General features: G+C 43.5%; 1 protein-coding gene and 2 long non-coding RNA genes across 3 annotated transcripts in view; 1 reads left to right on the top strand and 2 right to left on the bottom strand.

Annotated features, from left to right (window-relative positions):
* Window positions 1-10220, bottom strand: part of LOC134163473 (uncharacterized) — a 31501-nt gene extending 21281 nt beyond the window's left edge. The window contains exons 1-2 of the long non-coding RNA XR_009964743.1: window positions 10154-10220; window positions 7238-7388 (exon numbers count right to left, since the gene is read on the bottom strand). This is a non-coding gene — a long non-coding RNA (uncharacterized LOC134163473). The remainder of the gene's footprint in view (window positions 1-7237; window positions 7389-10153) is intronic.
* On the bottom strand, window positions 19-5511 carry LOC134163474 (uncharacterized). Its single transcript, XR_009964745.1, has 3 exons — window positions 3527-5511; window positions 743-922; window positions 19-475 (listed from the first exon to the last, which is right to left on the bottom strand). It is a non-coding gene; the product is annotated as an uncharacterized LOC134163474 (long non-coding RNA).
* Window positions 10221-16986: 6766 nt separating the features above from the next.
* Window positions 16987-21274, top strand: HSBP1 (heat shock factor binding protein 1). The gene is made up of 4 exons (XM_062618329.1): window positions 16987-17141; window positions 18270-18336; window positions 18508-18627; window positions 19860-21274. The coding sequence occupies exons 1-3, from the start codon at window positions 17097-17099 to the stop codon at window positions 18624-18626; spliced, it is 231 nt and encodes a 76-aa protein (XP_062474313.1). The 5' UTR covers window positions 16987-17096; the 3' UTR covers window position 18627; window positions 19860-21274.
* Window positions 21275-25061: the final 3787 nt, after the last annotated feature.

Here is a 25061-nt window from a genome sequence, read left to right as displayed (position 1 = left end):
ATACAAGAAACTTTGTGAAATGAAATTACACATTGATGAAAAAATATCCCCATCATACACATTATTTGCTTCTAATGCAAAGGTGGTTTTGGGAAGGAAGGTCCCAAGAGTTCCTCCTGACATTACCAGTAATTTCCTGATGAAATCAGTGGTTGCAATTGGCTTTGGCTTAAAGGATGAAAAAGATGCTTTTCCTCTTCTTTCTTTTTGGATCCAGCCAAACCACCAGCACTTGCCTCATCCAGAGCCCAATCCATCATCCTATGGCCCAAGAAATTAAATTACTGAACACACTGGGATTATAAGAAATGCAAATGAAAATATAAGTAAGTTGCATCAGTCCATTTTTTTCTGATACTTGAAGATCCTTTGAATCTTTGGCATTTCCAAATATCCCCAGGATTATCATCAACTTGATTTCACAGTTTGTCAACACAGTACCTTGCAAAATGTCCTGCAGAACAGCCATGCATAGCTAAGCAACTCTGCAAGCAGAACAGAAACTGAACAGCAGGTCAGAAGCACAGTGTGACTCTTCTCTTGCTTTATGAAACTTATGTCCCTCTGTGTTGGCTAAGGCCCAAAGCGATGGAAGTTTGCTTCCCATAGAAGGACAGGTACTACCCGCAGATGCTGCTTTCATATCTGTGTTGTAATCTGCAAGCTGGTGGCAAATAAGGGAATCTGCTCTATTCCAATATCAACCATCTCAAATAAGAATACTCCACAAGTTCCTTGCCACTAGAGCAGAACCTTCACTTGCAAACCTTAATGAACAAACAATTCCTTTTTAATTGCCATCATTAATTAAGCTTTTTCGAACATTTTAACAATTTTTCTTAAGACACTGGCATTCCACAGATTAGCACATGCAAAATGCAATGCCCAAACTGATGAGAGTACTCCATCCATCATTTACCACCTGTCCTGGGTTCAGCAGTAGCAGTCATTTTTCTCCTTCTTGGTAGCTGGTGCAGTGCAGTGTTTTGACTTTCGGCCTGGGAACAGAACTGATAGCGATGTTTTGGTTTGGCCAAGGACTTTGTGAGCCTCATGCTCTGCCAGGGAGGAGGGGAAGCCAGGAGGAAGCAGAGACAGGACACCTGACCCAAACTGACCAAAGAGGTATTCCATACCACAGCACGTCATGCCCAGGATGTAACTGGGAGTTAGCCGGAAGGGCTGGGAGACTGCAGGGTTGGAGGAGGTATCCGTCGGTGCTTGGTCGGGGCTGGGGGGGGGTGAGTTATCGGTCAGCTGGTGGTGAGGTGTTGTATTCTCTTCCCTTGTTATTTCCTTTATCATTATTATCATTGGTGGTAGCAGTAGTGATTTGTGTTATACCTTAGTTACTAAACTGTTCTTATCTCAACCCGTGGGAGTTGCATTCTTTTCGATTCTCCTCTCCGTCCCTCCGGGAGTAGGGGGAGGGAAAGAAGCGGGGGAGTGAGCGAACGAGTTACCTGACTGGGTTTAAACCACGACAGTTCTTTTTGGCGCCCAATGTGGGGCTCAAAGGGTTGAGATAACGACAGATTTGATTGGATTAATAGTCACTCGTCATAATGCTGATTTATTGGCTCTCAGAGTTGTTCTCGCTGATCTCACAGCTTCAGAATGTTGTAACTTACGTAGAGCCGGTATTTGCTGTGATGATAGTGTTTATCAAGTGTGGGGCCTGGGCTAAGGTTCTTGTCTCACTGTGCTTTATGGCAATGGCTTGTAATACGGGCGGGCTCCAGCAGCAGGGCGGGACGGACGTGGCCATGGACTTGTACCTGGCCGTCCGGCTGCTCTTCACCGGCCTGGCCCTCGCCCTACTCTCCATCTTCGTGAGGCTGCGGGGAGCCGAGGGGGAGCGGCCCCGGGAGCCGGCGGCAGCCGAACCGGCCCGGGAGAGCGGCCCCGGGGACCAAGCGGCGGCGGGAGCGGGGCCGGAGGCCGCGAGGGGACGGCTGCCGGTGGAGGAGGTCGGGGCGGTCGAGGAGCAGAAGGAGGCGGCTGCAGAGCAGCGGGAGAAGGCGGCGGAGGAGCCGAGCCCCGCGGAGGAGCCCAGCCCCGCGGAGGAGCCGAGCCCCGCGGAAGAGCCGAGCCCCGTGGAGGAGCCCAGCCCCGCGGCAGAGCCCAGCCCCGCGACGGCCGAGAGCATTCCCCGGAAGCCGCCCGCCGAGCCCCAGGAGGATGCAGGAGACCACGCAGCATTTCCCAGCAAGGCAGAGGAGGAAGAGCTGGACTCGGGAACAGAGAAGCTGGCGGTGGCAGAGCCGGCAAGCACAGCAGCTACACCAGCCCCAGGGACAAGTACAGCAGCATCGTGTGAGAGTTCTGAAGGTTTTGAATGGCCTTTGGGTATCCTTGGGACCTGCCTGCTGATTGTGATGGGGATCAGCATGTTGGCACACACACAGACTGTGTTCTACCCACAACCATTTTGTCTGATCTCAAAAATTAAGCAGAGTCAGGTTTGGGTCTTGTCTGGGGTTAGACGACAATGCAAGGGGACCAAGAGATTTTCCCCAAGGCTGGAGAGTCATGAGTGGCAGGGGGTGTGGGACAGTATGGGCAAGTATCTAGTCCACTGGGCCCCTCCAGTGCTTTGGAAGCATCGGAGATGGAAGGCAGCTGTATGGAGTCCCCAGCAACAAGCTGCAGAAACTGCTGAAGGGGACAGTGAATTATTTTGAGCCTGGTGGGCCCATGGATGCAACACAGAGATGGACTCATGATCGAGGGGTGGACTTAGCAATGGACGCTATTGCCCAGGTTATTCACGAGTGTGAACACTGCACACAGTCTCTCCTGCTCTGGAAGACTGTTACAAGAGATGGAGCCTGGCATCATGGACCAGATGGATGCAGCAGCTTTATAGCTACTGGTCCATGCACTTAGATAAGAGTGATGGTATATTGAAAATGTGGGATCTGAGCATGACGTGAATGGTATGGAATAAGGGGTGGATAATGTCCTGGGTTCAGCAGTAGCAGTCATGTTTCTCCTTCTTGGTAGCTGGTGCAGTGCAGTGTTTTGACTTTCGGCCTGGGAACAGAACTGATAGCGATGTTCTGGTTTGGCCAAGGACTTTGTGAGCCTCATGCTCTGCCAGGAGGAAGGGAAGCCAGGAGGAAGCAGAGACAGGACACCTGACCCAAACTGACCAAAGAGGTATTCCATACCACAGCACGTCATGCCCAGGATGCAACTGGGAGTTAGCCGGAAGGGCTGGGAGTCTGCAGGGTTGGAGGAGGTATCCGTCGGTGCTTGGTCGGGGCTGGGGGGGGCAAGTTATCGGTCAGCTGGTGGTGAGGTGTTGTATTCTCTTCCCTTGTTATTTCCTTTATCATTGTTATTATTGGTGGTAGCAGTAGTGATTTCTGTTATACCTTAGTTACTAAACTGTTCTTATCTCAACCCGTGGGAGTTGCATTCTTTTCGATTCTCCTCTCTGTCCCTCCGGGAGTAGGGGGAGGGAAAGAAGGGGGGGAGTGAGTGAACGAGTTACCTGACTGGGTTTAAACCAGGACACCACCCTTAGTGCATCTCTTAGGTTCTGCCTTTACTTTATCTGGTCTATCTCCATACTATATACACAAGTTACATGAACATTTGAGCATATTAATTAACAAGAGAACTTTTGCTTCATTTTTTCTCTGGCAAGGCCAGTTCAGTAAACTGCAGTGATAATTACAGGTACTCTGACTCAACTATTGTTTGTATTCCCTAGACTCTACTGGTGCAGATCTGAACAGAAGTGAGAACTAAACCAGCCAGCATACATTACTAACTCTGCACTAACTTAATTGCAGCAGTCTTTGATTATGGGAAGCACAGGAGAATAACCACTAGCTTTAGATGGAGTTTTATTCATGGCTAGCTGAATCATGAAATAACAATATGCACAAATAACATGTTGACAAGTATTGACTCACAAGCATTTATCACATTGTTTTCCAGTTCCAATTTATTTCCAAAACTGCCTCTGCTCAGTTTCTTTCTCTTACTTATACGACTATGTGACCCCACTCAAGTTATGTATTTTGACATCTGAAAGTGGGAAACTTATAGTACATAATCTTAACTCTTCCCCTAGCAGTCATGCATGCTCAGACAACTTTTAAAACAATACACTGTGTGAAGTTTTTCAGCCCACATAGCCTTAAGGCAGGGAAATGAAAGATGACCTCTTCATGTCCCTTTCAGGTTATGCTTCTAATGGACTTCTTCTATAGCTTGAGATAAAGTAAAAGTGTTTATAAGATAATGCAAGCAGAACTAGAAGAGTTGAATTCTACTGCCATGCAATTAGAGTGCTCTTGTGGTTTGATTTCTTCTTGAACTTGCTGGTTGTTTCATCCAATGGGCTATGACTAAGTGACCCTTTCAAAAACCTTCTGCTTGGCACAGGCTTCACATTTTTGCACAGAGCTAGACAAAAGACATCCATGCAACTGAAGATTATAGCAGCAGCCCTACATACACTTTTACAGATTGATATTGTATATTGTTATGCATTTTACTGCATAAATAAGCACTCACTATAGAATATCAAAGGAAATGTTCTGCATCGAAGAACTGAAAATACTCATGTACTATCAATGCAGTCTAAAAACAGGCAGCGTTTTGAGACCCAAGAACAGACATGTTCTCTCACACACAGACAAGCGTAACTCTCATTTATCACATGCTCTGAACATCTTTATACAGTTTATAACAACACAAAGAACTAGTTCTTTCCAGTACTAGCCACCCATATTACTGATAAAAGGGGAAATTAGATCAAGATGTTAAAACCTAGTCTTTATCATATCTGTTAGGAAAAAGCCCGAAAACATATTCCTAGCACTGCTTCACAGATATGACAACACACTGAATCCATGAGGAGCTGGATTCACAGCTTCCCATAGGAAATTCTTACTTAGAAATAGAAAAGAAATTTGGATCAGTGGGTATCTTTTCACAGCCATGACACTTTCCCTGCTCTGAGAGTCTTCTTTATCTTAGCAGAGACTTAAGTCCAGTGTGTTAGGACCAATATGCTGTTAAGTTCACATGAGGAGACCTTGTTGCATTATGATGAATAGAGACAGAACAGCACTGACATAATCTGAAACTAAGACATGAACTGATGAGGTGTGGTAGGATAAAAAGCTAACAGCATGTTTTAAGTATATGTGAGTGGGACTCATAAGGAGGAGTAAGAAAGTTATTTTACAGCATGGCTGAGGCAGACTGGAAGTCTATGTGCAGCTCTGGTAGCCACGTTTGAAAGGATATTGAAAAACCATGAAATGATGGATGAGCTGTGTCTGGTACCTGAGGTTCTGTCTGGCTGTTGCATGGCAACAAGGGGTGCATGCTTCTGGGCCAGCTCTTGATCTCCAAGAAGTGCCTGTAAAGGGAACAGACCTGTGAGCTGCAATATTTCCTACAAACCCTCCTCCACTGTCTGACCCAGGATATGGGTTGTCACAGTCAGGCTCAGGAAAATGGTGACAAGTTTTCATTCCTCCTGCAGATAAACACACTCCAGGAATGTTATGCTGACATATTGCCTATAATTAAAGCAGGTTTGTTTTTTATTTTCCTTTGAAGCACTTCATATTGCCAGATATGATATACTTAAAGAAGTATTTATTTTTCACTAGTGGCATTTCTAGTTTGTCTGTGATGACAATTTTCTGTATTTTTTCTACTAAAGACATTTCAAGCCTTTCCCGAGGAAGAGAAGCAACCAAATCAAATGATGTTTTTTCCTCAGTTTTAGAAGAACAACAACAAAAAAATACAATCTCTTTTGTGCTATGAGCTTTTGCAGCATTGTAGAAAAAATGATAAATGTGTCTTCCAAGCCACATTTAAAACTCGAGGAAATCTAAATCTCAAGGTTTACATTTAACACTACCATTCTGCCATTTTTTAAAAACTGATCTTCCCTTCCTGCAGCAGGAACAACAGGAATACATCTGCCTTTTACATTCCACGCTACCCTCTAGCCCATGCCTGAAAAGCTAAAAAAAAATAAATCAGTCTACCACACAGAGGCAACTGATTTGGTTTGTGTTGAGTGCCAGCAGCTTGAAAACTCAAAAATCCTAAGTCACACCCCAGAATCCATGTGACTGTCCCCAAACAAAACAGGTTTTTCTAAGAAAACCCAAATGATGCTCATGTCCACAAATGAATTTTCTGCCCCACTATCTGTTGAAAAGGATCCATGTGAGCCCCAGCCCACTGAGGTTCAGAGACCCCTTTGACTTCAGTGGTTTCTGGTGTGGATTTTTGTGAGAAAACTGCCTTTTCTGATTCCTGCTCATTCTCACCCCAACCTGATCCAAGCTGGCCTAAGGGCAGGAACTGCACTACCATTAACTGATGAGGATCTTGCCTTCACTTTATTAATGGGAGTGAGAAAAACAGACTGGGAGAAGATGATCACATTATAAAAGCTCTATCCCTTCAAAGAGACAAGTCTTGAGAGTTTGTTTACATGAGATGTAGTGATTGAATTTCACTTGACATGTCACAAGCATCCAGTCTGCTGGCCACAGAACAAAATGAATAATTTAGCAGGGAACTGCTCTATGCCAAGCAAACAGGTTGTAAAACAGTTCTGCACAAAACCTGGGGAACCAGCTGTCTAGATCTGAGGCACAGAACAGTATTTACTGCTTATGCATCATCCTGAATTGCGAACAACATAGCCCAAAAATTAGGAAAAGGATGATGAACACAGAATAATTATTTTTTTGTTGTCCTTCATCAGAATACCTTTTAACACATGGACAACTACAGGGAACTGCAGGCATTGCTTTTAAGGTTGCTGACATTTAAAGAAGTGTGTAATAAAGCAGATCAATCTGGGGAGTATCACAGTCTACGTACAACAGATGAGACAACTGCCAGTTTTCATGTGATGAGAGCACTGGCGCACAATTTGGGCAGAAAATGAAGAAGTCATTCCAATGAGTAATTTGGGAAGCTAAATGTAGAGCCAAGTCTGCCTGGATGGTGCAGTTATAAAACCTTTCCTTTCCTATTATGACACTGAACAAATGAATGCTGGTTTTATTCACTCCTCAGTGGGTGGATTTTACAAAAGAGCTCAGCATTGACCGCATTGTGATCACGCTGGAATTGATGGAAATTTAACACCAGATTCATCCAGAGTACGAATTGGCTATCACTGCCCAAGGGGTCCGGTGTTACACATTCATACATTCTGCAAAGCCTTCATGATTACCTTGTCATTCAGAGTGGCCACACATCCACGTAATTGCTCCCTTTTCTGGCTTGGCTTCCCTGCTGGCTTCCATGGTTATCCATTTGTTTTCCAGGTGGCACGTCTGTCCATTTACAAATGACATCTTTCCCCTGGCTTTATACAGTTGGAACTGCAAGGAATTAATTTAAACTTCAATGAGAAAATATTTTGACTGTCCTTAGTCTAGGATATGTAGCTGTAAATTTGTGATCAATTGCCAAACTTTTAATTTAAAAACAGAGGGAAAAAGCATCTTAGTGGAGCAGACACTAAGAATTATCACCTACTCTCTTCCACACAGGAAGTATTTACAATTAAATACATCCAGGTTTGTCTATGTGAAGCAGCAGAAATGCCAACGAATTCTTTAATAAATATTCAAGAAAATGTCATCCTTTAAATTTTCAGCAAATTCTGGACAGATTGTTAACATTCAAAAAGTAAGACATACCTACACTTAACTGCTCATCCAGAAAAAGGCAAGAAACGAAATAAAGGAATATTTCAGTATTGTGCATAAAACACTAAAACTGCAAAATCATTAAATTATCTTTGTGGAAAGAAATGAAGACTTCAGCAAACAAGTTGCGCATGGAGATACATTAAAAAGAGACAACAGCTGAAATTCAAACAAAAATGTGTAATTCTTAGAGCAGCGAGCTCTTTTAATAGAATGACAACTATGTAGTACCATGTAGTTATAAGTCATAATTTGGATATAGTTTACAGCACTCAAACCTCAACAATTACTGGATGGAAATTTCCCCCTCAGCCCACTGGAGTCTGTAACCTCCAAAGCACTCCTCTCCCCATACCCCACACAGGATTTTAAACAAGAGTAAACCAACATAATTTGTGTCCTTTACTAAAGGCTGCTGTTCTAACTTTGTATTCAATTTAATTTCTGCTGTTCAAACTTTCCAGCTGAGATCAAATATTATCACCTTGTTTGTAGCCCAAACATCTCTGAGAGCACTTTCAGTGTTTAAACCAGAAACTGGCCAACATGTAATTAGTGTCTGGCACACTCTGTAACTCAGAAAAACTACTGAATACCTGAATACATTATTTAGGACTTACTGCCTATCCTTTGCTTAACTTGGGAGCATGAACAGTAACATCGCATGGTCAAAGCCAAGTTCAAAATGGTTTGGTTACACCCTTAAACACAACAACAACTGAAGTGGGTCAGATGTTAGTTTGACTTCCACTTTTGAACACCCAACAGCAATGCTGTAATATCATAGAATTATAGTATCATGGAAAGGTTTGGGTTAGAAAGGACCTTAAGATCATACAGTTCCAACACCCTGCCATGGGCAGGGATGCCTCACCCTAGACCACGTCGCCCAAGGCTCTGTCCAACCTGGCCTTGAACACTGCTAAGGATGGAGCATTTACCACTTCTTTAGGCAACTTGCCGCAGTGCCTCGCCACCCTCACAGTAAAAAACTTCTTCTTTAAATCTAACCTGAACTTCCCCTGTTTCAGTCTGAACCCATTTCCCCTTGTTCATCACTACAGTCCCTGATGAAGAGTCCCTCTCCAGCACCCTTGTTGGTGCCCTTCAGATACTGGAAGCTGCTCTGAGGTCTCCACACAGCTTCTCTTCTCCAGGCTCAACAGCCCCAATGTTCTTGGCCTGTCTTCAGACGGGAGGTGCTGCAGCCCCCTTATCATCCCCATGGTCCTCCTCTGGACTTGCTCCAACAACGCCATGTCCTGCTTATGTTGACACCCCAATGTTTGCAAATAAAGCACTGAAATGTTTCTTGATGCACTGGTATATCTCTTTGTGGCTAAGAGCCAGTTCTTCTCCCTGCAGTACCACCTACAAAACAGCCTCATCTGTCTTTCCTCTGAAGATCCATGATCAGCAATATTCCACAGTTCAAGACAAAGATAGATTACTTCCCATGATCCCAGGCACAAGTTTCATATCTCACCCAGGCCTTGCAATTCCTAGGTTAGGATGAGAACGGTCATGCAGGAACCTCTGAAAGCAGCACATCAGTGACTTTAACAGAGGTAGTGACCTGTACTAAAAACACTGTACCACAGCCAGACCCAGTAAAGTACAGAAGATTTCACTGGCATCCCTATCCAGAGAAGAAACTGAGTGCCTATTGAAAAAGTTGGAACAAGTCCAGAGGAGGGCCACAAGGATGATCAGGGGACTGGAGCACCTCCCGTATGAAGACAGGCTGAGGAAGTTGGGGCTGTTCAGCCTGGAGAAGAGAAGGCTGCGTGGAGACCTCAGAGCAGCCTTCCAGTATCTGAAGGGGGCCTATAGGGATGCTGGGGAGGGACTCTTCATTAGGGACTGTAGTGATAGGACAAGGGGTAACGGGTTAAAACTTTTAAACAGGGGAAGTTTAGATTGGATATAAGAAGGAAATTCTTTCCTGTTAGGGTGGTGAGGCACTGGAATGGGTTGCCCAGGGAGGTTGTGAATGCTCCATCCCTGGCAGTGTTGAAGGTCAGGTTGGACGAAGCCTTGGGTGAGATGGTTTAGTGTGAGCTGTCCCTGCCCATGGCAAGGGGGCTGGAACTGGATGACCTTAAGGTCCTTTCCAACCCTAACTATTCTATGATTCTATGATTCTAAGTTATCTCTTCCTGCAATGTAAATCTCCTTTTGCCACAGAGCATCGCTTATATTTAATTAGCACAGCAAAATTATTCCTTGTATCTGTGGCATGCTTGCTGTTTTGGGGAACCTCAATGAAATGCCCTCTGGAATGCTTATAATTAAAGGAGAAAATAGACTTCAAATTTGTAAAAATTAAGGTCTTCAGGCACTACAGGTCAGAAATGAAATACTTCATTTTGGTGCACAGACCATACTGCAAACAGCTGCAATGAAAGGCTTGTATCTCTATGTTAACACCTTACCTGTAAGGTACTGGGCATCCACAGAGCTCACTCCCTTTCAATGAAGTTGGACTCACATGTCTCTTCAGCAGGTATTTGGTGCTACGGGGCAACAAAGCAGGGGTGGACCTGAAATTGGCAGTGAAAGAGAGGGGTATCAGCGAGACTGTTATCTCTAGAACTGTCAAAAAGAGACCGAGACAGCACTACTTTGTGCTAGCCAAGTATGGCCCCTTCTTTTCTTCTCAAACTGCCTTAGCTGCTGTAGCATTGAGGCAAGGAGCAACTCAACTTTACACTAATGAAGACTTCTTGGCAGGAATTCCTTCAGGTCCTTTGGCACTCAAACAATTCCACAGCCTGACTTTTCTCTCCTGTGCAGATGCCTGTCAGAAATAATGGGATTCTGGATTCAGTGGTCCTCGTGAAAATTTTATCAAGGCAGAGCTAGAATTGGAAGGTGCAGCTTTAAAGTCAAGTCTTTTCTAAGGTTTACACCTCCATGTACACCTTACCTCTCCCATCTTTCAGTCTTTTCTCATGCTCTATTTAAAATGTCCCTACATACAAAATACAAAAATTCAAATAGCTTTATAAAGTTACTACACTTTTTTTTTTTCCTCTTGTACAATCATAGAGTTCTCTTGGTGAGTTTAATTGGTGCATTTAATAGACTGTTATCACTTGAGCTGTGCACATGCTGATCATGTAGATTGTGTATATGCTTATAATATGTGCTGTCATGCATTCTTTGACTAACATCTTCAAAGGCTGAATCTACCAGAATACAGATGACTGTGTGAAGCAAAACATATCTTAGTAGGTTCTTTAAAGGCTGACCTGTTAACAATGAGAGTATCTATAGTTGGTTGACTTTTCTACTAGTGAAATGTCTGGTGTTGTACCCATCATTAATCCTTTTCCTCACAGAACTATCGGTTCCACTGAAGATAACAAAGATAGCATTAATCTTATAATCTCTTCACTGTTATTATTGTCTTCATTATGGTTGTACTTAATGATCTTAAAGTTTTTTTTCAACCTAGTTGATACTATGATTCTATGATTCTCCTCTTACAGGTTGTTTCTTGAGCACAGTTCCTCTTGTCCCGGCCCTAGAGATCCCACTGAGCACTGCCATAAATTACCATGAATTACAAGGCAGGTCTTATCAGGCTGCTGATACTGCCATGTGTCACACTCTGGCATTATTTCTGATTGCTTTATGTTGCTGTCAGCTAGTAAATATAAAGGAAAAATAGTGTAACATCCTTCTCCTTCCAGCACCTCAACAGTTTTGGAAAGGGTTTTTGGCTTCGTGGTCGTTGATCATCCAAGCTCTTCCCTTCATGAAAGTATAGATTACAAAAGTTTTTGTTCTCCCAGTCACAGAAAGTTTAGTACCACTGATAACAAAGGTATTAAGGTAACATTCTGAAGTGTCTGTGTACAAGAACAAAGTGTGAGAGTGAGGAGGAATGAGACAGTGAAAGGCTAATGCATGAAGTATGACAATATCACTCTTACCTTGATCACTTTCCTCTGGTCCAACCTCATAAAATTAAATCGGTCTACTCCTAATGAATCCAGGCCTGTCTTTCTTTTCCCTCACATAGCCCAAAGGCACCCAGGGGAGTATTCCTTGATCAGTTCATATGGCAGGCAACAGCAAGCTAATCCAAGACTGTAAATGCAAAATAGGGGATAAATTGCTGGAGGGGAATAACTGCCGCAAAAATAACTGCATTTCGTAATAGCAGTTAACTTTGTGTGAGAACTACTCACACCAAAGTTATTTGGTTTAGCTGCTGAAAAAGCAGTCAACTGTTTCCGTTTTGATTCAAATCACTTTCACATTTATTCCAGACCTGGGTTTGCCTTATCCAGTTAAATATTCATGAGTTATGATACTGAACATTTACTTCTCCCATAACAGTTGTTCTCTTAAGCACAATTCTGTGCTTAATATGTTCTGACCTCCTGTATATTTCGGCCTGTTAGGGGTTTTATTCCTCTGGAAGTAATAAGTGAGTTATATTTGTTATATTTTTATCTTTTCTCAAGAATTTCTGCCACAAGCAACTTGGGTTGCATTTGAGACATTAAAGATTTCTCCAGATTTCATCGTAAGTCTTTGGCTTGAATTAAAAAACAAGAAATCTCTGATTTTACACACTATCTTAAAATACACAACTCAACACTCAAATGGAGCAGGCAAGAGCAGCTGCAACAGTTGGAGTGCACAACCACTCTATGAATAATACTCAGAACTACCACAACTATCTGAAAGTCATCAGGGAGCCCAAATAAGATCAGATAGTCAAAGCAACTGAAGCATGGTTGCTATTTATTGCTTCACAAAATACACAGACATAACAATATAATATTTTCGAAACTGTTACCACTGAGCTAATGTGCTGGAATTCTACCAGGGACAAAGTCCTCTGGAAGAGCTGCTATTTAAAACAGAGGTAAATATAGCACTGTTTCACCTCTTTGAGGTCATTACACAATTAACAGCAGTGGGTTTGGTAAAAGCAGGGTCTTTGCAAAAGTTGCCTTTGGGACATTTTATTCTGCCTTTTAAAATTTACATTTCATTAGCTGCCTCCCAACCCCTCTGTTGCAATTACTGGACAGATATCAATGTTAACATACATCAACATTAACATATACAACATTAATTGTATATCAACAAATATACAATTAATACTGCAGCATTAACTACTTAATGTGATTTTGGCATTAACTGGCACAAATAAATAAGCTGTAAATTGACAGCCTTTTTTTTCATGTCGTTGAACTTTAATTCTACGCCACCAAACGAAATAGGAACTTAATCACATTTAAAGATACCAGTACCAGGAATCTCTATCATGTATCCACAAGGGCAAAGTTAATTTTGAGCTCTCTGGAAAACGGAAAATGTGCCTGCTTTTGCACAGAGCCTGACCATGACTTTCTGCTACATGAGATCAAATCATTCTGCAACGGAACCTCATATCCTTACATTTTAAAGAAGTTTCACTAGGTGGTTTTAAATTTATCTGTGTAAATTTCCCTTGATTTTAAGGAAAACAACAGGCTTATTCTCTCTTTATTCTCCGTATACTTTAAATTAAGACCTTGTCAGTAAAAAGCTAGCAAAAGAATTGAGCCTTCCTGAGTTCCATTCATTTTAGTAATCTCTGAACATCACTGTGGAAGGATCATTAATCCTAGCGGTCCTCCTTGCGTAGCATTTTCTTTCAGTCCAGTCTCAAAAAGGAGACAAAACCCTGTAAATTTTCAGTCACTGTTCCATGCTAGGGAGCAAATGAATAATGAAAATGTTTTATCCTGACACGAAAACAGTTCCTGAAGTTATGAGAACAAAAGTGCAGCCATTTGACACTTACTAAAAACCCTAATGGCCTGAGGAATCAGATCTGACTCCCTGCATTACAGCAGTTTAGGGGACACACGCTTTCAGCAGTATGTCAAAACCATCTAGGCCTCATCCATTCCCTAAAATGGAACATGGCTAGAATGTTTGAGCTAGAAGGACCACCAGCTGAACCTATTAAGCACTTTATCTAAACTTGACACTGCTGGTAACAGTATGGTCATCAGCAGTGTCTCATTCTCAGGGTCAAGCTACAACAAAACCATCTCAAGAAACTAACTGGAGAATCAGGCCAATCATATCTTTCCTTGTTAAATGACAGAGAACCAATAAAGGCATGTGCATTGTTACTTGCTGAATATTGAGGGACTGCTGCAGGGACTTTGGACCATATGTCTTCTCCTGCTAGGCACCTGGCCTACGGGCTAAAGCCTTGACATCCTACTCACGATGCTGCAAGAGACAGAAAACGGCCTCAATAGTTTGACAGGTCAAGCAGTTTCCTGGAAGATCCCCCTTTTCTGCACTTACTAAGAACAGTAAGAAAATAATAGGACATCAGAATTTAGCTTACCAGGAGAACATGTAATAAAATAATGACCACCACCCTCCGCTCAGAGCCAGAAGGCACAAGCACACACATCAGACCTCTCCTACTCTGCACATCTCTCCCCGCTGTTTGCACCTCCTCAGCTCATACAGAAAGCCACGCTTCTCTAAGTGAGCCACACACTGTGCACACAGGAGATCACTGTGTTGTCTCCCTGTACAGTCTCATGCTCAGGAGCGTGCTGGGGAAGATGCAGTCCCCTGACAGGCACTGATATGCCACATTCTGTGGGGTCTGGAGCAGTTGGACAGCAGCCACTGCCTGGCCCCATGAGCACCCCTGTTTGCCATGGGACACACCAGATCTTGGGGAAGATGTAAGATCCCCCTCAGTAAATATGCTGACAACACTAAGTTGGCTGGGAGTGTTGATCTGCTGAAGGACAGAGAGGGTTTGCAGAGGGATCTGCAAAGCCTAGATCGATGGGCTGTGGCCAATGGTATGAAGACCAACAAGGCAAAGTTCTGGGTCCTGCATTTGAGCCACAACAACCCCATGCAATGCTCCAGGCTTGGAGAAGAGTGGCTGGAAAGCTGCTCATGGTAAAGGACATGGGACTGCTGACTGACAGAGCCGAACATGAGTGGCTTGTGCTCAGGAAGGCAAGAAGCCAACAGCATCCTGGCCTGTATCAGCAATAGTGTGGCCAGCAGGGCCAGGGCAGTGGCTGTCCCTGTGTATGTGACACTGATGAGGTGAACCTCAAATGCTGTGTTCGGTTCTGGGCCCCTCACTATAAGAAAGACATTGAGCTGCTGGAGTGGGACCAGAGAAGGGCAATGGAGCGGGTGCAGGGCCTAGAGCACAAGTGTGATGGGGAATGGCTGAGGGAGTGGGGAAGGGTTAGTATGGAGAAGAGAAGGCTCAGGGGGGACCTTACTGCTCTCTACAACTGCCTGAAGTGAGGCTGTAGTGAGATGGGGTTGGTCTGTTCTCCCAAGTAACTGTTGATAGGATAAGAGGTAACGGCCTCAAGCTGCTCCAGGGAGGGGTTAGACTGGATGTTAGGCATGATTTCTTCACAGAGAGGGTGGTCAGGCACTGGAACAGGCTGCCCAGGGCAGTGGTGGAGTCACTGTCCCTGGAAGCATTCAAAGAACATGTAGAGGCCCGTAGTGACAGGATTTAGTGGTGGCCTTGGCAGTGCTGGGGTAACGGTTGGACTTAACAATCCTAAAGGTCTTCTCCAACCCAGTTGATTCTACGATTCCATCTACACTCAGATGAGCACTCAGAGGCCACACAGGCCCTGTTAAAATAACAGTTTATCTGATTGAAAAGAGCAGTTACAAACCCCACCAACTTTCATAAACACATCAAACAAATAAATGGGAGTTATTTCTCAGCATTTTTCCAAGCCAAAAGCCACATTTACTTTTAAACAGGCAGCATTTCCCCAAAATGGCACTAAGGGGCTTTTTCATTACTCCTGCAGTGCTCCAAAAGGCACATTATTAATTCAAATGCCCTGCATCTCAGATGTGTTGCTAGTTAGGGGGTAAGGCAGAGTGTGTTGGTGCATTGCATTGGCTTCCAGGTGAAATGGGACATCTGAGAGTCATCTGCTGCTAATGGGAAATGTTCTTCATTTACAAACTCATATTCCATGCTTTTGTTATCTTTTACGTCCATATACAGTAACCAAGCTGTGTAAATACCCACCCATGTCACAAATGAAAACTAAAAATGAGTAGTTTTCACCTGAAAAGCCCATAAACATACACTTTGGAAAGCTTATTCTGCTTCCATCCCCACTGCGAAAATCCAGTCTACAAAGCTTTACAGTATCTTAAGGCTCATGTCGCTAATCTGCGGGAGACATGAATTTAATCTAATGCATGAACTTTATTTGTACTTTCTTTCATGAAGACAATATGCCACAATAATATATTCCCTTTAATCATCAATCCATTTACGTAACATTCCCAGCTCCCAGGGCTAATCCCTAATGCCACCCATTCCACAGCCAGCCCCTCTCTGAAGCCAGATTACCTGCACACGCTTGCCGGCCAGGCTCAACTGCTCATTCCCTTTTAAATTAAACGATAAAAGGGGAGATGGGCTCTTCACACAGCACCGCTAGTCAGCCTAGGAAAATACATCTGTAATCCCCCCAACCTGCAAAGTTTATTTCCTAAACACCTGGGTGAACTATTAAATCACTGTGTGAGGAAAGCTTTTATTCCCAGTTTCAGATTAAGCTTAATGTTCGGGAGGGGGGGGGGGGGGGGGGGGAGGAATCTATTTTCCTAGAATGGTTTGGGTTTGAAAGGACCTTAAGATCATTCAGTTCCAGCCCCCTGCCACGGGCAGGGACGCCTCACCCTAGACCACGCTGCCCAAGGCTCTGTCCAGCCTGGCCTTCAACACTGTAATTTACCACTTCCGTGGGCAACCCATTCCAGTGCCTCACCACCCTCACACTAAAGAATTTTCTCATTATATCCAGTCTAAACTTCCCGTTTAAGTTTTAACCCGTTACCCCTTGTCCTGTCACTACAGTCTCTAATGAAGAGTGCCTCCCCAGCATCCCTATAGGCCCCCTTCAGACACTGGAAGGCTGCTCTGAGGTCTCCACGCAGCCTTCTCTTCCCCAGGCTGAACAGCTCCAACTTTCTCAGCCTGCCTCAGGCGCTCCAGTCCCCTGATCATCCCTATGGGACTCCCCTGGACCTGTTCCAACTCCTTCCTTGCCCATACAGCTGCGCCAGCGCTTTCGGCACACCGAGCGGAGCTCACCGCTCCCTACTTCCACATCCCGCTGCCAGCGGCACCGAGCCGCGACCGGCAGAGAGGAGCCAGCACCCAGTCCCACACCCACCGGCAGAGACAGGCCGCGGCGCGGACTACACCTCCCAGAGTGCTCCGGGGCCCTTTCTTCTCGCGAGAGGAAGCATCGGAAGCGGCGAGGCGCGGCCGGAAGCGCTGTCGCTACGCTGGAGCCGGGAGCAGCGCCCGCGGTGCCCGCCATGGCCGAGACCGACCCGAAGACCGTGCAGGACCTCACCGCCGTGGTGAGGGCACCGGGGGTCGCGCCGAGCGGAGCGCGGTCCTGCAGCGGCCCTCCCCTCAGGAGCCGTGAAGCCTTCGGCCTCGCCCCAATCGTGACCTCCTGCTGCCGGGACCCGCGTCAGATTGCTTGGGGCGGGGGGGGGGGGGGGGGGGGGGGGTAAAGGGAGGTTACCTCAGCCTTTGTTGGTATAAACCGTTGCCACTGCGGGCGCGTCCCATGGCGGCACGAAGCCAGGCGCTTCCTGGAGGTGCAGGAGGCCTCCTGTAAGGAGGAGTTACCGGAGGGCTGTGGTTGAGAGCAACGGTCTGGGAGAGAGGGGAAAAGGGCCGTTGTTCTGTAGTCCTCAGCGCGGGAAAGACGTGGATCTGCTGGAGAGGGCCCAGAGAAAGGCCACGGAAATGAGGGGGACGGAGCACCTCTGCTATGAGGAAAGGCTGAGAGAGTTGGGGTTGTTCAGCCCGGAGGAGAGAAGGCTCTGGGGAGACCTTGTTGTGGCCTTTCAGCCCTTAAAAGGGGCCTATAAGAAATATGGGGGGACACTTGTTAGCGGGGCTTGTTGCAAGAGGACAAGGGGTGATGGTTTTAAACTAAAAGAGGGAAATTAAGGCTGAGAAAAAATTCTTCGGGGACTGAATCACTGGCCCAGGTTGCCCAGAGAGGAGGTGGATGCCCCATCACTGGAGGCATTCAGGGCCAGGCTGGAGGTGGTTCTGGGCAACCTGATCTACTCGAAGACATCCCTGTTCATTGCAGGGGGTAGGACTAGATGGGCTTTGAAGGTCCCTTCCTACCCAAACTGATTCTGATACCAGAACAAGTATCACTGTGATTAACACCAGAGGTGTTAGGATTAGGATGCTGGAATCGGCTGTGGTGGGTTTAGTCCAGGTTGTGGAGAGCAGGCATTTTTGGGTCTTAAAATTGTTTACTGTGAGCTCAGTTCTTCTGTGTGTATATATATATACACACACACATACAATACCTAAATATGGCATTATACTGCAGCTTTTTTGCAGAGTTGAGCTCAGCAATGAAAGAAAACATTGTACTAACTCCATTATGTGGGATTAAGTCTATAACATCCTCTTTAAAGAAAGCAAAATGGAATTCTTTCTTTCCTTTCCGTTAGGTGCAGACATTGCTTCAGCAAATGCAGGACAAATTTCAAACCATGTCCGACCAAATAATTGGAAGAAATATCCTTTTCTAAAGTCAGGTGGTAAACACTACAGAATCGTAAGTATTTTAAAGTATATTTACAGTGGGATTTGTAAGATAAAGTAACCATAAGAGTGTGAGCAAAACTGTAACCAAACAAACCAATGCAACCAGTACTGGATTGCAGTTGTTCCTTAACTCCAGTGAACTTGATGACATGAGCTGTCGCATAGACGACCTGGAGAAGAACATTGCAGACCTTATGACGCAGGCAGGAGTGGAAGAGTTGGAAGGCGAGAACAAGACCCCTGCTGCTAACAAGAGTTAAAGTGAGACAGTTGCTTGCTAGCATTTAAATAAATCCTTGTATTACTTGAAATTACTGACTTTAAAGTAGATGGACTTTTTCTTTTGACTTGTGAAGGAGTCTGAAATTCATGCAGAGCAGATTTACATATATGGAATTGTACTGTATAAAATTATGTACAAGAAGCCATAAGAAGCTCTCCTCAGCAGGCTTCTACTAGCCACTTCACTGAAGGTGTTTTCCTTATCAGTATTGAGAAGAGAGTTATTTTCTTTGTGTCTGTTTAGTTTTGAGGAAGCTGAATTCATTTTCTTGAGTGAAATCTGAAAGAATGACTGCTTTTGCAGCATGGAAAGGAGGAGAAGTGGGGGGAAAAGTGTTGGTGACAAACCAAACTGTTCTCTTGATTTTTCCTCTTACTGCATTTCAGTGATCTGAAAAGGACCATAATCTCTTCTACATTACCAACATGACCTCCAGCTTTCATAGCTGGAAAGCTGGTAGGAGTGTGGTGCTGCTTCTCCGTCTTCTGCACCCTGTATTGTTCAGTTTCTTTTTAGCTGCAAGAGCCTGTAGACTTGCTGCTGTGCACAGTGGCTGAAGAGTGAGGTACTGTCCATCAGCTGTAAATTCCTATTTGTGTAAGTTAGGAGGTTGCTAGGAGTACAACAAAAATGTGTAAACAAATTCAAGTAATCAGGTAGCACCACACACAGCACTTAGAGCAATCACTAAAGGTGTTTCAGAAGATGGGAGCAGTGCAAGTGTGCGACAGTGGTTACAGCATTGTCCTGGGTTCAGCTGTAACAGTTGTTCTTCTTAGTAGCTGGTGCAGTGCTGTAGTCTGAGAACAATGCTGGTAACACACCAGTGTTTTAGTTCTTGCTAAGTAATGCTTACCCTGATCAAGCACTTTTCAGTCTCACTTGCTCTGCCAATGAGGAGAGGCACAAGAAGCTGGGTTTCACCTCAGTTTGTATAGAGCTTGAATTTTGTCATCTATGAAAGGTAAATTAAAATGCTAGATGTATCATGTTAGATTAAGTTTTTTTTTTTTTAATTTTTAAAGTGGAACTGACATGTCTCAGCTTCTCTTGGGCTTGAGATTCTGAGGTCACATCTAGAGTACTATGCAGCCTGTGTAGTGGGCATGTCTCTTTGCAACAGGTACACGTCTTGTTTGTTAAGGTACCCGTTTTTTTGTAATACTTTAACAGAAATGCAAATTATTTTATTATTATGTTTCCCCAACAGGTTGCCAATAACTGAAGATGAATCCTGAAAGACAACTTTTTTTCTTTTTTTTTTTTCTAGAAATCCTTGGAATTACAGAACAGCTTTTTGCATCTACTGTGTGTAAAAGCATTTTTATATTGTTACAGAGCTTGCATTCCTGATGTATATTGTATAGCTATGGATAGGTAATTTATATTTTGATTTGTGTACTGTAATTTAACTTTTTGAATTCTTGTTACGAGGATCAATTAGTTGTGTTATTAAAACACAGATCTTAGGATCTCAACTGCTGGGTGTATTTTTTTGTGAAGTCACTTTTTCTCTTTCTTATACTTTTTCTAGATGTTTAATTTTTTGATAGCTAAAGGTATAGTGACTCCCATCAAACAGAAATCTTAACTTGTCCTGTGTAACTTTGTGAAGTGAGGCACAAGACTAAAACTTAACATTAATCTTAGCTCTAAGCCTCAGTCACTCAACTAGATGAGGACTGTGTGTTGCTTTCTCATACATGTAATAAGGTGATTTTTGGTAAATGTGAGACTAACATGCAAATCATATCTCCTATTCCTGGTATTATCTTACTTGTGTGTTTTAGAACCAGAAATTTAGATTTAATACTAGAGATGTGTGTACGCAGTTGCGCAACCACTGCCATTCAGGTCTGTTTGTTAGACAGATAAGGAACTATTGACTATGAAAAAAATCTCACTGTGGAATTTTAAGTTTTTTAACACTGTAAAATTCTACTTTGAAACTCTGTCATTTAGCATCACCTGTGAACAATAATTGTCATTAGAACAGTAGGCAGAATAGGAATGGGATTGAGAATCTCTGTATGTGGGTTTACAGTTTAAATGCCTGGCTTGTTGCACAAAATGGTTTGCTAGCAAACCAATGACATACTGAGTAACAAAAAAAAAAAGGAGTTAGAGTTGCAAATCCTTGCTTCTCTTTGAATAACAGCTAGCTAGAGTTCTTCAAAATACTTGATTTGGAAAGATGTTCAGTTTACTAATCACATCCACATATATGGGTCTGGAGTTTAATGGGTTACATTAGAGTATTTTGACAATGTAATATTTAGAAGAGTTTGTATTGTGTCACTTGTGGAGAAAAATGACCAATGTTGGACACGACTGACAATCACTGCAATGCTCTTCCATCTTGACACACAAATTTAAAAAGGCACTGATGCCAGTCAGCAGTTATATGTGGACCACACTTATAACTGTTCTTTGAATGCCACCACTTTGGCACCTATGTATTCTGAAAGCAATATGACAGGTCATTTTTCAAAGCTGGGGACTCTAATAAAAGGTCATAATGGGAATTTTGTGAATATTGGAAATGTATCGCTATACATTGTAATACCAGCCTGGGGATCTTTGTAATGTCAGTTAAAAATCTAATAAAACTATCGTGGTAACAAATAGTCAGCTCGTATATATTAAAGCAAAATATAGCATATATGTGCTTGTGTTGTGGTTTAAGCCCAGCCGGTAACTGAGAACCATGTAGTCGCTCACTCACTCCCCCCTTTCTTCCCCCTGCTCCTGGAGGGATGGGGAGGAGAATCGAAAGACTGTAACTCCCATGGGTTGATGTGAGAACAGTCCAGTAACTAAGGTGTAACACAAACCACTGCTGCTACCACCAATAATGATAGTGATAAGGGAAAAAACAAGGGGAGAGAATACAATAGCTTACCACCCGCCAACCGATACCCAGCCTGACCAGAGCGGTGATCTAGCCCTTCCAGGTAACTGCCCCCACTTTCTATACTAGGTATGATGTGCTGTGGTATGGAATACCTCTTTGGCTAGTTTGGGTCAGGTGTCCTGTCTCTGCTTCCTCCTGATTTCCCCTCCTCCCTGGCAGAGTGTGAGGCTCTGAAAATCCTTGGTTGAAGTAAACATTACTGAGCAACAACTAAAAGCATTGGTGTTATCAGCACTGTTCCCAGGCTGAAAGTCAAAACCACAGCACTGCACCAGCTGCTAAGAAGGAGAAAAATGACTGCTATTGCTGAACCCAGGACAGCATGGTTGTGTTTAGTTACATGTCACAGAATGACTTTAGCACAGCCACTGCTTGTAGAGCATAAGTCTAGAATACAGGTGTGTTGTGTATAACAAAAGGGTGGGCAATTCGTGCCCTGTCAAATCTGGGTTTTACTAGGTAATTACAACACAGACCAAACTCATAGGAAAGTATACTAAGGTAGAGAATCATTTTGTATGATGTTTATTCAACCATAAATCTTCACCTGGCCTTCCTGCTGTGGGAGGAATGAATTTGCTTCCCCTGTCCTGCACACAGCAGTAGTCGCCGTGCTTTTCTGCAGTTTATTGTGTCAGAATAACTTTCTGGAAACTATTCCAGCTGTAAGAAGTAAATAGATTCTTCACATCACTGGAAAGATTCTAGCCACTTTCTAGGAGGGGTAGTTGTCCCTCATAAATTTAACACTTGACTGATCCTGAAAAGTAACAATTCAGTTCCAAACAAACCCTTCAGACAGGAAATTATTACTTTAGCTCTTTCAATATGACATATTTTGCAGACACAAGTTTTATTGTGACTCAGAACCTGTGACAGAGCTATGTACAAACAGCACGTGGAAGCCAATGCACAGTCCCTTTGGCCACACTTTCTTGAAGTGCAGTTAGTTTAATAGACAAAGCAAAGCAGGTGATGACTGTTCTTAAGTGTTTTTTTTATATGGATTTGGTAAAACTTCACCAAATAGTAGTGGTTTTGGTTTTTTTCTACTGAATACAAAGCATTTAGCAAGAGAGCATGAGGTGTGGAACTGCAAAGAGCAAGTGGAGTATCTACGGGTCCTTCAAAAGGAAGAACAGCTGAGGATGGAGGAGACAGAACCCCCTGCTCATGTTTTAAGTCCCTCAAGCTCTCCATTGTTTCTGCTCTCACCTCACACCACTCCTACTCTGGATTTCTATTAAAGTCATCCTCCCCAACCCCTGGTTCTCGTCCATGCTGACTCCTCAGAGCTCCCTGTCAGCTGTTGCTGAAACATTTTTCAGTTTCCAAACAGCCTTCAGGAAACTGCTACATATGGATGCTTGTTCAGAGAAGATCTACAGAAGGAACAGCAAATAGAATGAGTTCTTTTCTATGACGGGAACTATGAGTGACACCACACATGTCTTCAGCCACAGTTTTCACAGGCTGTCCTTAATAGCAGTACTGTTTCCTGAATGCTCCCCTTAAGACCTGAGAACCAGAGCAAGCCCAAGACTTTAGGAGCCTTGTGGCCCATGTATTTTACACTGGGTAATAGAAATAAATTTGAAACTCGTATCTTAGCTCTTCTGCTGTTTTAATTCGTTTGTTCATGGCAAGAATTATACTGTCTCAGTACAGAAGAGAAGCATTATAATAACTCCATTTATTGGTCCATTTTGAACCACTTAGGCCTCCTGGTAAGTGACCCAGAATTACGGTATCCTTAAGAGGATTTTTCATTTAATCTCTGCCCAAAAGACAACGTATGGTAAATAAGACTGCACACACATAGCTCTTCAGCTAACACCATCTGGTCCATGCACTAAATGTAGCTGGTTATAGGCCAGAGAGACACACTAAATGATGACACTCGCTATCTGCACGAGCTAGATTCTATGCCCTCCTTCCCCTGAGCTGAAGCCAGGTCTCACAGATGCCTGGCAAGTTCTGCTGCTGGTTTGGGGTAGTGCTCACCAAAAATTACTTGGACTTCATCTCACAGTCTGCTGTTGGCAGAGGAGATGGGGAACATTTGTGCACATTCATGTTATATGGCCTCCTCTAGCCTTACCTTCTCAACACTCCCAATGAAGTACCATTGGTACCATTGGTTCCTTTCCTTAGATGAATGAACCACAGGGAATTAGTTTGCCTGAAATTACCATTGAAACCTGTGAGGGACTGAACCCACTGGTCTTTCAATTGCTGAGGGAGGCTGAAGTCACTCAGCAGTTCTTCCTGCAAGCTTGAAAACACATGAAACCAATGCCTTCATATTGTAAATACATTTGACACTGTGTTTTCAAAAAGAAAATCATTTTGATTCCATACGGTTTGCTGTGAAACGTCTGTAACCAAGGCCAGAGACGCTGTCCATCCTCTGTCTAACATTACACCTGAGACAGCAGTTCTGCAGGTATTCACATGGAATCACTTAAAGCTCTTCGCTTTTCCTCAGGATGATAACTTTCTAGCACATAGTGCCTTCTAGTGGGCACACTCTCACTAATAGAACGCTACTCAGATCAATTATTTGGTTGCCTTTCACGTACAAGTTCAGATGTTAGGACTTTAATGAGCCACATGCTGGTTTGAAATGTGGTTATTACACAAGACACTAAGGCTTTGTTTACAACGAAGAAAGTTAACAGGATACACAAGACACTTCCTGAGCTTTGAGACTTACTGTGCTTTGAAAACCCCTGGTGCTTGCCGAGATTTATTTTCTGACTGCAATGTAGAGTTAATGAAATTAGGTCATTAGGAAAATAAAGCATGGGAATAGAAACTTTCCATCTTACGAGCACTCTGAGATAGGAAAGATTAAGCACGAATTGTCTGCCTGAAAAATGCATGTGTATTAATAGAAAGTGTTCTTTCATGTCATTTTGCTAAAGACTTGGCATTTTTATTTATGAAGCTCTCGTAGTTAGATCCATATGTAAAAATATCTTCGGTTTACAAAGCTGCAGAACATACAATCCTTGCTCAAGAGATCAAATCCTGTTCAAAATAGCACCTGGAGAAGTGACAGGGTTAAGTGTTCCTCAAGTCTCACATTCATAGGTTCATATGGCAAGTCTGGATGGAAGACCCACAACCCTTTTGGGCAAGCCCCCATACAGGTGTGGAAAATACAGCAAAATAATTCATCTTCTTCTGGGCAAAATGGAGAAAACAGGCAAAGGGCTACTTAAAAACCTTAGACATCCTCTCTTCAAAACATGTTCATTCTAGAAAGTATTATTTAGTGCTAGAAAGCAGTAAGAAAAAATCGAAGAGCACTGCAATAGTAAAATATCTAAGGCCCAAAAGTACAAATCATATTGATCTTTGCAAACAGAGTGATTCTTCAAGGATTTTGTTCACTTGTGAAGTACCAGGAAGATGACACTTCAAGGCTCATCACCAGGTCTTTTAGGAAAAAAGCATGTGTATTTCTTCCTGGCTTTACAGAGCAGTCAATTC

Source organism: Pezoporus occidentalis, unplaced genomic scaffold, assembly GCF_034315485.1.
Source record: "Pezoporus occidentalis ecotype Australia unplaced genomic scaffold, CSIRO_AGI_Poc_V1 ctg20, whole genome shotgun sequence".
Taxonomy (NCBI): Eukaryota; Metazoa; Chordata; class Aves; order Psittaciformes; family Psittacidae; genus Pezoporus; species Pezoporus occidentalis.
The sequence above is the reverse complement of the archived record's forward strand: the minus strand, read 5'-3'. Positions and strand labels throughout refer to the sequence as shown.